Below are 16,374 nucleotides of genomic sequence, written 5' to 3' on the forward strand. Positions count from 1 at the left end.
CCCCGCCATTGTTTCGACCCATTGCAGCCTGACGCCTGCTGGGAAGTGTAGTAGCTCGCCCTGCTGTCTGAGCCGGTTTGGCGACCCTGATGAAGCCGGTAGTTCCGCATAACCCCTCAGCTATTCCAGCGGCAGGGGAGCCAGGGACGGTCCAGCCGCTCCTCTGAGGAGCAAAACTGGGACTCGCCGCTTCCGGAGCCCGAAGCGGACCGCTAGCAGAGAGGGCTCTGGGACTCCAGTCCCCCTCAGCCGCGCGCATCGTGATGACGTCACTCCGGCCCGCGAGGCCCCTGGGATCCGCGGTAGTTCTCGAGGAGCGGGTCTCAGGTTCGGCAGCGGTGGCCGGAGGACGACACTTCCCAGGAGTCTGCGCGGCGGCGCGACGAGAGCCGCGCGAGGCCGTGATTGGCTGGTGAGCCGGCCGCACGCGGAGGAGCTCAAGAAGCCGCTCTGTTGCGACAGAGGCCGAGCGGCGAGGCCCAGTGAGTTGGGGGAAGGGGCGCTGGAAGGAGGCGGGGGCGGGGGAGGGTGCAGGCCGGTGAGGGGGTGAGGCGGAGGGGGGGGACGAGAAGAGGGAGGAGGGACTGGGCTGGGATGGAGGCGACTGCAAGGGAGGAAAAGGGGCCAAGAGAGAGAAGCTGACGGGCGGAGGCTGGGGGAGGCTCGGAGGGGTGGTGGTGGGTGGCGAATGAAGAGACTTCGGGGGGTACTCACAACGGGGGGTGGGGGGGAAGACGAGGGCGCCCCGGGGAGAAGCTGGACTCGGCGGCCGGGTGGTGTGGATGGGGAAGACGGGGAGGAGGCCTGAGGTAGACGGGAGGGAGGAAGCCCGGGAAAGTGAGGCGGCCGGCCGGAGCGTGGAGCGCCAAGTTGTGGGGAAACTGGAGACCGGGGACCTGTGCCGAGGGGCAGAACCCGGTCCCTCAAGTGGAGGCCCTGAAAGGAGGAGCGTCTTCAGAGCGAGGCCGTGGGGATTGGTGGACAAAGCCCTGAGAGAAGAGCTGGTGAGATGGGAAGAGCGGCAGAGAAGCCGAACTGGCTGGAGACATCCTGACAAAAGTTGGAAGCGACTTTAGGCTGGGGCGGAGCTGGGTAGCAGAAGCTTGCTAGGAAATTCCTGAAACTGATGGAGCACAAAGCCCAGGCATTGTGCGGAAGTTTAGAATTTGGGGGTGTTTGCCTTCCTTCAGGCTTTCTGGAAGAACAGTAACGGTTTCCCTGTGGTTCATCACCATGCCCTCCGACCTGGCTAAGAAGAAGGCAGCCAAAAAGAAGGAAGCTGCCAAAGCCCGACAGCGGCCCAGAAAAGGACATGAAGAAAACGGAGATGCCATCACAGAGCCACAGGTGGCAGAGGAGAGAAATGAGGAGGCCAATGGCCGAGAGACCACAGGTGAATAGAGGGAGAGGTGGGTTCCTGGGATGGTTGCTGGGACCCAGTGGATGCCCCTGCTGGAATCTGAGTCGGGATGCTGGAGATGCCAGAGAGTGTATCTGGTGCCACAAACTTTTCATGATGAACCGAACCAGTAGGGTTGGAGCTTGATCAAGGAAACTGAACACAGTTCTCACATACACAGTGGCAAGCAAATATGAGAGTTGTTGTGCTGCCTTGCTGCCCTGTCTTCTAGATTTGCAGGTCAGGTCCCTGCCCCTTTCTGAATTTTCATTTCTACACATGGAGGCAGTGTGCCAGGCTGTTTGCCACCTGATACCCTTGTCCTCCTGGGGCAGTGACTGTACCAACAAGACAGAAACATATGAATTGTTTTATGGGTTTTTCCTGGGAAAGAGATGTGTTTCTGTTACAAGCACTTCTCAAGTATTAGACACAAGATCACTGAATACTGAGGCACTATAAGCATGGGCTTTCCTCTGATAACTTGCAGTCTAGATGGGGAAACAGGGAAGTGTGTGATAAAGAATATTCCAGGCTCTTGGTTGTCTATGCCAGCCTTCTTCCTTGCTCCTAAAAGCTTTCTAAACAGGCCTTCTCTATTGTCTACTGTTGTCCCTTGAATAGTCACCACATTTCTGTCCACTTACAAATTGAGGTTCTTATACTCTAATTTTTATACTAGCTACATTTGACATTTCTTTTAGGGCCCAGCTCAAGGTGGTAAAATCTTTCCCTGTCAAGCCTGACCTCAATAATACTGCTATTCACTATATCCCTGTACTATCTATCCAGGGCTTCCCTGTGTCTCAGATGGTAGAGAATCTGCCTGCAATGCAGGAAACCCAGGTTCAGTCCCTGGGTCGAGAAGATCCCCTGGAGAAGGAATGGCAACCCACTCCAGTATTCTTGCCTGGAGAATCCCGTGGACAGAGGAGCCTGGTGGGCTACAGTCCATGGGGTCACAGTGTCGGATACAACTGAGCGCGTGCGCACGCACACACACACACACTATCTCTAGGGTTGCTTTTTCTTTGGCCAGTACCACACGGCATATGGAATCCTAGTTCCTAGACTAGGGGATTCAACCCATGCCCCCTGCAGAGGAAGTAAGGAGTCCCAACCACTGAACCTCCAGGGGAGTCCCAGCGTTACCTTCATTGTATCTCTCTCTCCATCTGAATTGTTTGATCTTTGAGTGCAGGGACTGTGTCTTAGGTAATACTTCTTTTTTTGCATGATTACCCTTGCAGACAGAGATACTAGGTAAAGTAGCAAGAGGAGAGAATTATTCATGCAAGTTGCAACAGAGACAGGAATTCCAAAAAAAACAGGGTCTAAAATGATTGCGAGGAGAGAGTTAAATGGTAGGAATCGTCTCCAGAATAAGAGTTGTGAGGGAGGACTGTGTGGTCAGGTCAGGCAGCCTTCCTTCCAGGCAGGGCAGCGGGGAGATTTTCCTCCTGGCCAGGGGAGCAGGGAGATAGGTAGGTAAGAATGGTGGGAGGGGACAAGAGGGCTGGTTTGTGATCTGTCAAGTAGGGCTCCCTCTAGGCTCTCAGGGACAGGGGTTAAGCCTCAATTCTGTAGTACTTTCTGGATGAGTTGGAAAAGTAGACAACCGAATCCCACTTTGAGACTCTTGTCCACAGTTCCCATTACAAACTTCTTTGCCCTTCTTCCTAGAAAACCAGAATTTGTCAGGGCAAACCCAGCTGTACCACCCCTAACTCAGTCATAAGGGAGCTTTGGGTTTCACCCTGCTTCCTCAGGGAGCTACTGTTCTAAAATATAAAATCTGGGTTTTTTTCCCAGCTTTCTCTCTGAAAATATTTCTTATTGCCAGGGACCCAGGGTCATTTCTGCTTTCATAACTAATGGATAATCTGTCCTCTCTCACAAGACTGGGTCTGCTCTCTTCTCTGAGTTTGGAATTACTTAATTCTCCAACCTGGTAGTTACCATTGCTACATGGTCTTCTTTAGGTAGTGAGATATGGAAAGATCAAGAAATATCAAAGAAAGTGACTTCTGACAAACTACTCAACCTTTCGAATGTGAGACCCTTTAGGATGGGTACTGGAGTTCATCTGGTCCCCTTGTTTGGGAAATGAATAGAAAGGGGCTGCTTGTGAAGTCTACAGTATTCCTTCTGATAAAGTTTATTCCAGAATCCTTTCTCCCATTTATTCAGTGCTGTTCACTTATCTTTTGAGCCTGTTTTCTAGGATGCTATAGGCCAAGACAGTAAGGTATAAGTCTTAAAGCTCAGGAGATGATTTAGGTCATAGATGCTGTAAACTGGATAAGTGAGGTCACTCAGTCATGTCCAACTTTTTGCAACCCCATGGACTGTAGCCTACCAGGTTCCTCCGTCCATGGAATTTTCCAGGCAAGAGTACTGGAGTGGGTTGCCATTTTCTTCTCCAATAAACTGTCAAAGATCAAGAGAAAAGTTGTATAGCTGTGTCTCGGTGTCTGCTGGGGTTTGGTCCCAGGATCCTGTGGGTACCAGAATCCACAGATGCTCAAGGCTGCTACATAGAATGGCGTATGTAGTCTTTGCATATAACCTGGCACATCTCTAAATTACTTACTGTACCTAATACAACATAAATACATGAAATAGTTGCTAGTGTGTGGCAAATTCCAGTTTTACTATTTGGAACTCTCTGAAGTGTTTTTTTTTTAACCCACATTTGAATTAAACATGATTTTGGATGCAGAACTGTGGATACAGAGGGTTGGCTGTGTAGCTTTCCTTTCATTTTGATCTTCTTGCCTGAGCACATGGAGATACAGTCCAGAGATCGGCAAACTTTTTCTGTAAAGATCCAGATAGTGAATATTTGCAGCTCTGTGGCCCATTTGGTCTCTGATGCAGCTGTTCAGCTTTGCCATTGTGGTGGAAAGCAGCCATAGACAACATGAAAATGTTGGGTGTGACTGTCTCCCAATAAAACTTTATTTACAAAAGCAGGCAGCTGGCCAAATGTGGCCAGCCTGTTTTGTAAGCCACCCCCTCCCAGGCTAAGAACGTCTTTTACATTTTTAAAGTGGTTATGTTTCAAATGGTAATGGATGTACCTACGTAATAGTTGTGATTTTGCTACTAGGGCTATAACCCTAAAATATTTACCATCTGGCCCTTTAAGAAAAAGTTTACTAACTCCTTGCTGCCAAGTCGCTTTAATCATGTCCGACTCTGTGTGACCCCATAAACGGCAGCCCACCAGGCTCCCCCATCCCTGGGATTCTCCAGGCAAGAATACTGGAGTGGGTTGCCATTTCTTTCTCCAATGCATGAAAGTGAAAAGTGAAAGTGAAGTTGCTCAGTCGTGTCTGACTGGCAGCGACCCCATGGACTGCAGCCTACCAGGCTCCTCTGTCCATGGGATTTTCCAGGCAAGAGTACTGGAGTGGGGTGCCATTGCCTTCTCCGTACTAACTCCTTATCTAGATCATAAACTTCTCTCTACACTGTCTTCTCAAGATCTAGAACAAGGATTGGCACAAAATGGGGCTGTGAAAAACCTGGTGACTCAACTGTGTAGAAAGACTTTTTAAATTCCTCTCCTCCATCAGAACTGCCCTGGACCCCTCTGTATTTTCTCGTACTGGTTCCTTCCAGGCAGTATAGCTTCTTGGAATTAGCACCTGGAAACTCTCTAGGTTGTAGAGGAAGAGAGCTGCACCTCTGTAGCATCTGCTTTCTCTGGGGCATTGATACTAATTTGGGGGCTTCCCTGATGGCTCAGTGCTAAAGAATCTGCCTGCCCATGAAAAAGACACGGGTTCGATCCCTGGGTTGGAAAGATCCCCTGGAGAAGGAAGTGGCAACCACTCCAGTATTCTTGCCTGGGAAATCCCATGGACAGAGGAGCCTGGTGGACTACAGTCCATGGGGATCACAAAGAGTGAGACGTGACTCAGCGACTGAACGACAGCTAATTCTTTAATACACACTCATAGAGGACGATTTGGAGTTCTAGCCATTGCTACCATGCGTCATATCATCTAAGAACAAGAGAAGTTAGAATTAAAAGGACAAGTTGTGAAGTAAAAAATGTCCATGAAAGCAGGATACCAGGGCCGAACTACATGTAGTGTACACCCTGTTAAAGCTTGTGAAACATCTGAGTCAGCTCAACCTGATCTTCAGCCCTGGTCCTTCAGGACACGCATTCAGCCTTTGGATTTTTATGTGTTAATACGTGGTAACTTAAAGAAGGGCAAAAGCCACAAATGCCCAAGCAGGGGCCTGAGCCCTCAGCCTTCACAGTAAAAGTCTGATGCCCTTCTGACTGAGCCACCCAAATGCCCCAAGATGTGCCTTTTTGTGTAAGAGCTTAGCATGGCTTACAGCCCTCTTCCCAAATTGCTTTTCTTTTCTGTCCCCAGAAGTGGATTTGCTGACCAAGGAGCTGGAGGACTTCGAAATGAAGAAAGCTGCTGCTCGAGCTGTCACTGGCGTCCTCGCCTCTCACCCCAACAGTACCGACGCCCACATCATCAACCTCTCCCTCACCTTCCATGGTCAAGAGCTGCTCAGTGACACCAAACTGGAATTAAACTCAGGCCGTCGCTATGGCCTCATCGGCTTGAATGGAATTGGTGAGGCCCTTGGAAAGCAAGGTGGGAGGTATCTCTTCTTGGCTCATCTGTTGCTCAGCAAGTGTTTCCTTAGCACCAGCTGTGTACAAAGCTGGGCATTTGCAATATGGGTGGGAGCCAGATGTGCCCACCTACCCATACAGAGTAGTCATGTGATAAGTACCACGTGAGTCATTGCAGGCAGTAGGTGCTGGAGAAGTGGGTAGGAGCGGGTGGGAGTGGTGTGTGAAGTGTCTGTAGGTGCACAGACTTCACAGAGGAGGACTGGGACAGGACCTGGCAGAACCGTGTCCCACGGAGGGGGCAGTCATAGGATTTCAATGAATGAAAGGAAAGAAAGGACTCAATAAACAGGGAGGTCTTAGTTTGACTGGAAAAGATTGAAGGCGGGAGAAGGGGATGACAGAGGATGAGATGGTTGGATGGCATCACTGACGTGATGGACATAAGTTTGGGTAGGCTCCGGGAGTTGGTGATGGACAGGCGAGCCTGGCGTGCTGCAGTCCATGGGGTCACAAAGGGCTGGACACGACTGAGCGACTGAACTAACTTGGTTTGACTGGAGTGGAGGGACTGATGTGGGGCAGTGACAGTCAGAGCTGTGGTGAGCGTCCCCTTCTCTGCCTGTTTGTCGCCTGCCCCTCTCAGGAAAGTCCATGCTGCTCTCTGCTATTGGGAAACGTGAAGTACCCATCCCCGAGCACATTGACATCTACCATCTGACTCGGGAGATGCCCCCTAGTGACAAGACGCCCCTGCAGTGTGTGATGGAAGTGGACACGGAGCGGGCCATGCTGGAGAGGGAGGCTGAGCGGCTGGCTCACGAGGACGGTAGGGCTCCGGACCCAGGGGCATGGGGTGGCTTCTCCCCGGGAAAGGCCCCAGGAGCCTCACTGGCCATGCGCCATCCACAGCGGAGTGTGAGAAGCTCTTAGAGCTCTACGAGCGGCTGGAGGAGCTGGATGCCGACAAGGCGGAGATGAGAGCCTCGCGGATCTTGCACGGACTGGGTTTCACGCCTGCCATGCAACGCAAGAAGCTCAAAGACTTCAGTGGGGGCTGGAGGATGCGGGTTGCCCTTGCCAGGTGCGTCTCCCCCACCTCTGCCCTCCGTGGCACCCTGTCTCTTCTCAGGGTTGAGTGCTGTCTCCCACAGAACTGTTTAGAACAGGGGTCGGTTGTCAGTCTGTGCCAGATACCAACAGTGTGGATGGGCGGGGGTGATGTACATGAGCTAAAGAGTGAGCTTCCTGACCCAAGTGGTCCCTATTGGACTTGGGCGCTGTGTTCAGGAATCCTAGGGCCAGCTCTAGGTAAATGGGAGGATGGGTCTGTCTCTTTCCTCTCGACTGCTCTCCCCCCCTGCTTTTTGGGCTTCAGCCTTTCTAATTCTTGTTGTATAAAGATAAACTATTAGGCAGCCACTAGGGTATCTGTCCTTCTTGCCTCTCTTGACCTGACCCGGAACCAGTTTCTGTAGGCCGTCATTTCCGCACCAATCCCCCAAGAAGTCCCCAGTCACGTAAGTGGTTCCCTCCCCCACCCATCTCTGCGCAGAGCCTTGGGGAGGCTTGATACACTGCTTCAGCAAGGCTGCGTGAGTGTGCCCTGGAACATAAGAGCCTTGGTTTCATGAGCCGGCAAGGAGTTGTAGCCTCAGATTCACTAGGCAGCTTTTACACACACGGATTTCCTGGCCTCTTCGCATCTGTGCTGGAGTCAGACGTCCGGAAACCTGGTTTCTAAAAAGCGCTGCAGATGTGGTGACCGCAGGGGTGGGACCAGCGCTGTCCCCTTGTTCCTCCTGCTTGAGATGCCATCTAAGAAAAGAACATTCTTGGGCCTCTTTGCTAGAGTCTCACAAACCCACCAGTTAGGTTTCACCTGCATGCTTTTTAGCAGTGTACTTTTTCTGTATCCTTTTGTGTATCCCAGTGGTCACCAACCTCAGTGTAAGAGACTTGTAGACTCAAAAGGAACTTTTACAGCCTCACGTCCGAGCTATATCTTCCCTCTGCTTCCCAGTTCTATTTTCTGCTCTTTAACCCCCACCCTTCATCTTTGGTTTCTCTCCTACTTCTCACCTTTTGTCTGAGGTGTAGACCCTAGAGTTGATTTCAGGACTCAGCGCAGGCCTGACCAGAGCTGCAGGTGGCAGGCAGGCCATCCCCTCCTGTGTAGCACGTGGTAGACTGAAGTGGTTCTGTCTCCTTTCCTGTCTTCAGAGCCCTCTTCATTCGACCCTTCATGCTGCTCCTGGATGAGCCCACCAACCACCTGGACCTCGATGCTTGTGTGTGGTTGGAAGAAGAGCTAAAGACGTAAGAGGCGGGGCTGGGGGGAAGGGGCAGGTCCTCAGGGAGGGGCTGAGCAGAGTCCAGGGGAGATGACACCCAGGCCCACAGTGACACTAGAGCAGTGAGCAATGGAGCGAAGTGAGGCCAGAGGGAGACCAGACTGAAGAGGTGGTGGCCACCTTTGTTCTTGTTTAGTCGCTCAGTCGTGTCTAACTTGTTACGACTCCATGGACTCTAACCCGCCAGGCTTGTCTGTCCGTGGGATTTTCCAGGCAGGGATACTGGAGTGGGTTGCCATTTTTTTCTCCAGAGGATCTTCCCCACCCAGGGATCAAATCCATGTCTGTTGCATTGCAGGCTGGTTCTATACCACTGAGCCACCAGCAAAGCCCAGTAACCGTCTTTAGGGCAGGCCATTTTGTTAGCTTTTGTTTAGTCTTAAATATATGAATTTTTTTGTTTTATTTTTTTTCCTATTATTTAAAGTATAACATCTTTATTAAAGATAATATTTTTTCTTAATTGTATTTGTATCATATTAAACAAGGATCCTTATATAAGATCACGATGCAGTGACAAAGAGAAAAATAGCCCATATGGCCGTGGTCCTTTGCTTGAGAGCCAGATAACCTGGAAAGTTGCCCCAGTTCTAGAAGAAGGCTTTCCATGGTCTCTTCAGTGACCTGCTACCTTTATAAAAAGGAGTGGTTTAGTTGCTAAGTCATGTCTGATTCTTGTGACCCCATGGACTGTAGCCTGCCAGGTTTCTCTGCCCCTGGGATTCTCCAGGCAAGAATACTGGAGTGAGTTACCATTTCCTTCTCCAAGCCATCTTCCCAACCCAGGAATCGAACCTGGGTCTCCTGCATCACAGGCAGATTCCTTACCAACTGAGCTATGAAGGTAGTAATATGAAAAGGAGAGCCTGGTGATTTTTGCTATACCCATTCCAGTTCTCTTCTGGCTTTAAATGTGTTTATGGGTGCTTGTGCACACTTTTGATTTTACCATCACTATTACTGCCATCTCCACTCCATTCTTTTGAAAGTTAAAACAGAAGTTTGAGGAATTTCGACTGCCTCACCACACTTTGAAAAACGTCTAGTGTCCTTATACACAGATTGAGCACTGGCAGCTCAGAGCTGGGAATTGGCCAGGAAATCTAAAGGACGCTCAGGCATAAGGGTGGGAAAGGATGAAGGTTTTTTGGGCCCGACGTTCAGCTCCCCTGTTGTGAACTGTCTACCGTGTTGAGCTCCTCCCTGATTGGTTCTCTGGCTTTGCAGTTTTAAGCGCATCTTGGTCCTCGTCTCCCATTCCCAGGACTTCCTGAATGGTGTCTGTACCAACATCATTCACATGCACAACAAGAAGCTCAAGTATTACACGGTGAGTGGGCCCAGCTCCTCCGCAGTGCCCTCTGTGCTTACCCGTTCCGTGAAGTTCTCCTTTAAAAAAAAACTGACTTAGCAGCCCTTTTCTACCTATTGCTATAAAAAGATGTGGACAGGGAGTTCTGCAGCCTGTTTTATTTTAGTCCCAAAGTAATTGCTTTCAGGCCATAGGCCACGGATTGGCAGCCTGTGCACAGGGTGTATGTTTGCCTTATGCAGAGAGGCTGCCTCTTCACGGTGCCCAGGCAGGCCTTGCTGCCCTCTGCCTTCTTGAGTAGCTGCTTATGAAAAATAGAATTCCTCTTTATTCATAGTTGTACTCACCAGAGGAGTGTTAATAGTTCTTACATAGTTTTTCAGAAATTTCACATGTACTTGCAAGCATTTGTAAAAAATTTTATGTACCTATACCATGATCCTGTTGGTTGAGTTTAAATTTTAATATGTCTTAGACAGCTTTCCGTATGAGTATATTTAAATTGCCCCCTTTTTTTTCCAGTGACTGCATGGTATTGCATTGCGTGGCTGTCCTGTAACTTATTTGTCAGACTCTGATGGATGTTTAGCTTGAGTCTGGGTATTTTCAGACAGACACCATGGAAATCCATAGTGCAGGGTTTGCTACTGCTAAGTCACTTCGGTCGTGTCCAATTCTGTGGGACCCCATGGACGGCAGCCCATCTGGCTCCGCCGTCCCCGGGACTCTCCAGGCAAGAACACTGGAGTGGGTTGCCATTTCCTTCTCCAGTGCATGAAAGTGAAAAGTGAAAGTGAAGTCGCTCAGTCGTGTCCGACCCTCAGCGACCCCATGGACTGCAGCCTACCAGGCTCCTCCATCCATGGGATTTTCCAGGCAAGAGTACTGGAGTGGGGTGCCATTGCCTTCTGCCAGGTCCTAAATCTGACTGGTCTGGTGTCTTCCCACCTGGAGGCAGTTCTTGTGGCCCACCTGGGGCTTCAGCCTCTCCAGGTGGGGAGGGGATGCACGTGTCCTTGGAAGGCTGTGAGCCTCTTGATGATCAGTACGACAGTGGTTTTCAGGGCTCCTGCCTGGGCTGTAGATGTCTTTATGGCTAACCCGAGGATTTAGTCTGAAGCCCTGCTCTAGGAAGGAGAGGCACATAGTCTGAAAAGACCTCAGCTTCTAAATTCAGATATGCTTCTTTTTTTTTTAATATTTATTTATTTGGCTGTGTTGGGTCTTAGTTGTGGCATGTGGGATCTAGTTCCCTAATGATGGATCAGACCCGGGCCACCTGCATTAGGAGCTCAGAGTCTTAACTGCTAGACCAGTAGGGAAGTCCCAGAATATGTTTCTTTAATGCACTTCCTCTTCCCCCGCTGCACCACCTCATAGCCAGGGCCAAGTCAGGTGCCATCTCGAACACCCCCTGAGTGAGGACCCAGGGCCGAGGCTAGCGCTGCCCATCTCACCCGGTGCGTCTTCTTGCAGGGTAATTACGATCAGTATGTGAAGACGCGGCTGGAGCTGGAAGAGAACCAGATGAAGAGGTTTCACTGGGAGCAGGATCAGATCGCACACATGAAGGTAGGGTCACGATCTCCTCCTCCGAGAGAGCTGACGGAAGGCGTCTGGGGAGGTGAGGGGGCTAGAGAAGTCCTTTACCCTCTTTTCAGATGAATCACGGGGTACCTGCCCACACGCAAGCCCCCTCTCTGCACTCTTTCAGAACTACATTGCTAGGTTTGGTCATGGCAGTGCCAAGCTGGCCCGGCAGGCCCAGAGCAAGGAGAAGACGCTACAGAAAATGATGGCATCAGGACTGACAGAGAGGGTTGTGAGCGACAAGGTAGGGTCTGGTTGGGTGGAATTATGTGGCCTAAGGTGAGATGGATAAGGAAGGACCTGACTTGATAAACACCTTTTTATCCTCTTCTTAGACGCTGTCATTTTATTTCCCACCATGTGGCAAGATCCCTCCACCTGTTATTATGGTGCAGAATGTCAGCTTCAAGTACACGAAAGATGGGGTGAGTACTTGGGTGTGGTTGGGAGGCTGGGGTACATTGTATGAGGTGTCAGCTGGCGAGAAGAGCGTCCTGTTTGCTGACCACATCTACTAACCCTTGTGGTGCTGGGGAGTTTCCAGACCTGGCAGCCTGGGTTGCCTCACTGAGAGCCTTAGAGGAGTGGGGGTCCCCTTCAAGTACTTGGAGGGGACATCGCTCAGCCACACTGGTGGGTGGAGGCAGTGGTAGGGGGCTGCCATGGAGCTTCCTTCCTCCTCACTCCCGCCGCCTCTAGTGGTGACTGGGGGCTCAGTGAGATCGCTCTGCCAGTTGTATTGATCACCCTACCCCTGGGTCTGTTTCTCTCCCCCGCCCCCCTCAGCCTTGCATCTACAACAATCTAGAGTTCGGTATCGATCTCGACACCCGAGTAGCTCTGGTGGGGCCCAATGGAGCAGGGAAGTCAACTCTTCTGAAGCTGCTAACTGGAGAGGTATGGTGCCAAGTCGGGGCGTGGGACTCCAGCATTAGATGCCAGCGTGTCAGGGCCGGGGGGCGGCATGCAAGGGCCACTGGTCTTGGAGGGCCTGCGTGCTCTCATGACGAGTGAGCCGTCCTCTGGGGGGCGGGTCATCACTGGCCAGAGTGATGTTTGGGGCATTTTCTTAGAGAAAACTGGGAGAAGGAGTGTGTGTGTGAGAGAGCCTGTGAGAGACAACCCAGGCCTGTTCTCACCGTCTTCCCGTGTCTTCGTTCAGAGCATTTAGAACACAGGAGTGGCTCTGCATTTAGAAACGTCTTTATTGTAGAAAACGTATGTTGGACCCCTGCGAGTCCTCTGTCACAGTTCAGTGCAGGGGATAGTAGTCCTTTAATAACTACCCAGTGGATCATGTGGTGTGTGTCTCTGCCTCCCCTGAGAACATCTGTCTCGGTGTATTTTCTCCGAGTGGCCAGAAGAGCAGTTTGTGAGGTGGTGGTGCAGGTTCTGTTTTGGAAGTTGTAGGAGTCTTGGTTGGTGTGAACGTATGTTTGCTTCCTGTCTGCTTCTGACCAGGTTTCCTTGTCTGTGTGCTTATCTTTCCACGGTCTACTCTTTTTTTTTTTTTTATCTTCCTGTAGCTACTGCCCACAGATGGAATGATCCGAAAACACTCTCATGTCAAGATAGGGCGCTACCATCAGGTACAGTCCTGGCGGGGAGCAGGGAGCTGCCCAGGGTGTGCGAGCAGGGCCGAGTGTGCCCAGGTCAGCTCCGGGTGCTTCTGCAGTCTTGAACAGCTGCCCAGGGAGAGGTAGAGAGACGGTACGCGGCAGCTACCCCAGCAGGCTGCCTTTGAAGAACGCCAGGCACACCTGGGTGGGTTCTTTTTTTTTTTTTTCCCTGTAGCATTTACAAGAGCAGCTAGACTTAGACCTCTCGCCTTTGGAGTACATGATGAAATGCTACCCCGAGATCAAGGAGAAGGAGGAGATGCGGAAGATCATTGGGCGATACGGTCTCACTGGGAAACAGCAGGTCAGTGGATTGGGGTGGGAGGACCCCAGGCAACTGGGACACATGGGCTGGGCGTCTGTCTTTTCCTCTGCTCTAGGTGGTTACAGATTGGAGCTCTAAAGTCTCAAGGGAGGGTGGGGGGTCGCGTGCTGGTCTCTGACATGCCCTTGCCCCCAGACTAGCAGGATGGGCCATGATGTTAAAAGCAAGGGAAATTGAGACCCAGAACGCAGGGTCCTCTGATCCAGACTCAGGTCCCCTGACGGCTCCACTGCGTGAAGACCCTGTGCCAAGGCAGGCTTCAGACTCCCAGGTGTGTCCCTTCTAGGCCCTTGAGGGACTGGCAGGGTGCCACTGTCTTACTGTGTGATCTGGGGTCTTCCTGAGCCCTGCTGTCTGTGTGATAACAGAGAAGCCATGGGGAGAGGTAAGTCTTGATGCCTGGTGAGGGCAACCCCAGACCTCGTAAATGACCTGGTTCCACGCAGGTGAGCCCGATCCGGAACCTGTCTGATGGGCAGAAGTGCCGAGTGTGTCTGGCTTGGCTGGCCTGGCAGAACCCCCACATGCTCTTCCTGGACGAGCCCACCAACCACCTGGACATTGAGACCATCGATGCCCTGGCAGATGCCATCAATGACTTTGAGGGCGGTATGATGCTGGTCAGCCATGACTTCAGACTCATCCAACAGGTGAGACTCGCGGCCAGGATGCGGTTGGGGGTAGAACACCCCCATGGCACATGGGGGACACTGAATCCACATTACCGTGTTTGGGAAAAGGGCGCAGGACTTAGGGTGGAGAGGACCAGATCTTATGGTTTCTCTGAGAAACTTAGAAAGCCTTCGTAGAGATACTTTAATTCTTCATTAGCTGTTTGTGGCTGTTAACCTACTTGGCATCGTTGGCCAAAATCAGGGGGAGAATTGAGTAGCGAACAGGGTGCTTTTGCTATTGTTTCCAGGATTCTTCAGCCTGGAAATAGTATTGTACTAAGGAGCTTCTGGATTAGACAGAGGGCTCCTGCTTGTCACTGGGGAGAAAGCTTCTGGTCATTTCTCTGAAGCTGTGAGGAAGACGGGGTGGAACGCAGGAAGCCGAGAGTGAGGCCCTGAACAGGTCTGGGTCCTGCTGGGGAACTGGCAGTTGGGGTGACCGGCAGGTTCCAGCTTGGAAGGCCCCACCCTCTGCGGGTGTCTAGATTAGACCATCCCCAGAAACGCTGAGGGGGTGAAATGGAGCTGGATGTGGGCCGGTGGGAGCTTGTGGGGTTTTCTTCTCAGACTCAGCTGGGAACAGTCTCCTGGGCCGGGGTGGGAAGGGCGCTGGCCAGGGTGACTAAGTCTGGGGTTTGCTCTCCAGGTTGCACAGGAAATCTGGGTCTGTGAGAAGCAGACAATCACCAAGTGGCCTGGAGACATCCTCGCCTACAAGGAGCACCTCAAGTCCAAGCTGGTGGGCGAGGAGCCCCAGCCCACCAGGCGGACCCACAACGTGTGAGGCCTCGCCGGCCGGCCGGCTGAGCCGGGCCCCCGGGGCCACATCCTGCATTGCTGCAATCCTGCTCCCCAGCCCCTGCCCCCACCTGCCTTAGCTGCACTCTGATCCTGTCCACAGCTGGACAGGACCTGTCCGTCTCGTGTCCTTCCAGCTACTGTGTCCATGTCTGGACTCGGCTGGCTGTTCCCGCCAGCTCCTCGCTGGTTCTGACCTGATAGTGATGCAGCCAGAGGCCTCCGAGGGTCAGCCCGCAGGCCCGTGCCCCGGGTTGGCCTGTGAAAAAGCTTAGGATCCTCGTTCTCTGGGTTTTGGTGATGTTGGAGGAATACCCCCCCAGCCCACCGCCCCCATTCCTTTCTGCTTCTGGTTTGGAGCTCTGGACCAGGGCCTTAATCCTGGTTGGTTTTTAAATAATTATTTAACGGTGTAACTTTTAGACCTGCGTGACATCTACAAAGCGTCCAATAAAGAAAGAAGAAGCCATGGTCCCCGCCTTTCTGCTTGGGTCTCTGGGTCCTCTCCTGCTCCTCCCTGCGGTGCCACCATTCACCTGCCCTCAGCATGGGCTGGGTGCAAACGGAGGACTGTCCGTGGGCACTGGAAGAACTCTCTTCTCTTCTGATTTGAACTCATGCCTTTACTTAGGCCAGTGGTTCACAAACATTAACGTGCGTCAGAATCAGCTGAAGACTCATTGATCACAGACTGCTGGGTCTCGCCTCGGAGTTTCTGGTTCCGTAGGTCTAGATGAGACCAGGAATTAACATTGCTGAGCGTTCCCCAGTGCTGCTGCTGCTGTATTCCTGGTGGGATACAAGAAGTTCTGTGATGTTAACCTGTCCACAGCCTTAATTTTCATCAGCGCTGTGTCCATTTTATCAACACTTCCAAGCCAGGGCTTTGCATAGCCTGACTGAACTTTAATAGCACATCCAGCCTTTGTGTCACCAGGCTTCCTGCCTGCCTTCACCTCTGAAATCAGCAACCATCCCTGTTTCCCGCAGTGGGGAAACATACACAGCCATGGTTTCTAAGACAGTAAAACACAAAAAAAGTCCCAGATGGTCTCTCAACCCCCGAGGAGCTCATGGTCTAATGGGAAAGCCAAAAAGACAGAAAAGGGCATAAATCAATGCCCTTTAACTTGTAACTTAGATGGTAGGCTACACAGGAGACCTTAAAAGGGAGGGAAGTTTCTCGTGAGTAGCTGCCCAGAAAGCTGGGATCGGTGCTCTAACTTGAAAGGTGAGTAGGGTCTTCTCAGATGGCTGTGGAGTCCCAGAGCTGCCCTGGGCAGAGGGAATAGGGTATCAGGTGAGTGCCTGCAGCTGAGCCCTGGATCCCAAGGCTGGAGTGAGGGACTCCACCCTCTGACCCCCAGGGGCCTGGCCTGGTTGCTTTGTGCCTCACGGCAGGAGCCCGGAGAAAAATGGCTCGTCAGTCTGTCCTGAGTGTCCAGAGGCTTGGTTAGGAGGATAATGAGAACAGAGACGAGCTGCTACTTTGGCCAAGGGAGGGCCTGGTTGTGTGAAGAACTCCCGCTGAAGTCTGTTGGGATCTCCAGGACAGGGGGAAGGGGTCTCCAGGCCTGGAGGAAAGGACACAGTAGGCTGGTCAGCTTGTCCAGAAAAAAGGCCAGCCTCAACATTTTTTAAAATGTTTAAAAAATCCCACAAAAGACACCTTTCTACAAGTGCCTTAAATC

General features: G+C 51.7%; 1 protein-coding gene across 2 annotated transcripts; it reads left to right on the forward strand.

The window, feature by feature from the left end:
* The first annotated feature begins 452 nt into the window (after positions 1–452).
* ABCF2 (ATP binding cassette subfamily F member 2) lies at positions 453–15,155 on the forward strand. Of its 2 annotated transcripts, none has more exons than XM_086394865.1 (15): positions 453–1,004; positions 1,191–1,393; positions 5,797–6,009; positions 6,658–6,840; positions 6,924–7,095; positions 8,235–8,330; positions 9,593–9,695; positions 11,154–11,249; positions 11,392–11,511; positions 11,603–11,692; positions 12,054–12,164; positions 12,794–12,856; positions 13,062–13,190; positions 13,658–13,861; positions 14,532–15,155. In XM_086394865.1, the coding sequence occupies exons 2-15, from the start codon at positions 1,234–1,236 to the stop codon at positions 14,667–14,669; spliced, it is 1,878 nt and encodes a 625-aa protein (XP_086250991.1). In that variant the 5' UTR covers positions 453–1,004; positions 1,191–1,233; the 3' UTR covers positions 14,670–15,155. The 2 variants fall into 2 exon arrangements, with proteins under 2 accessions (XP_086250991.1, XP_086250990.1); XM_086394864.1 differs by having other exon boundaries at positions 453–482.
* Positions 15,156–16,374: the final 1,219 nt, after the last annotated feature.

This window comes from Bos grunniens, chromosome 4, assembly GCF_055505025.1.
Source record: "Bos grunniens cultivar Pamir isolate PY7600 chromosome 4, Bosgru_T2T1.0, whole genome shotgun sequence".
NCBI classification, from domain to species: domain Eukaryota; kingdom Metazoa; phylum Chordata; class Mammalia; order Artiodactyla; family Bovidae; genus Bos; species Bos grunniens.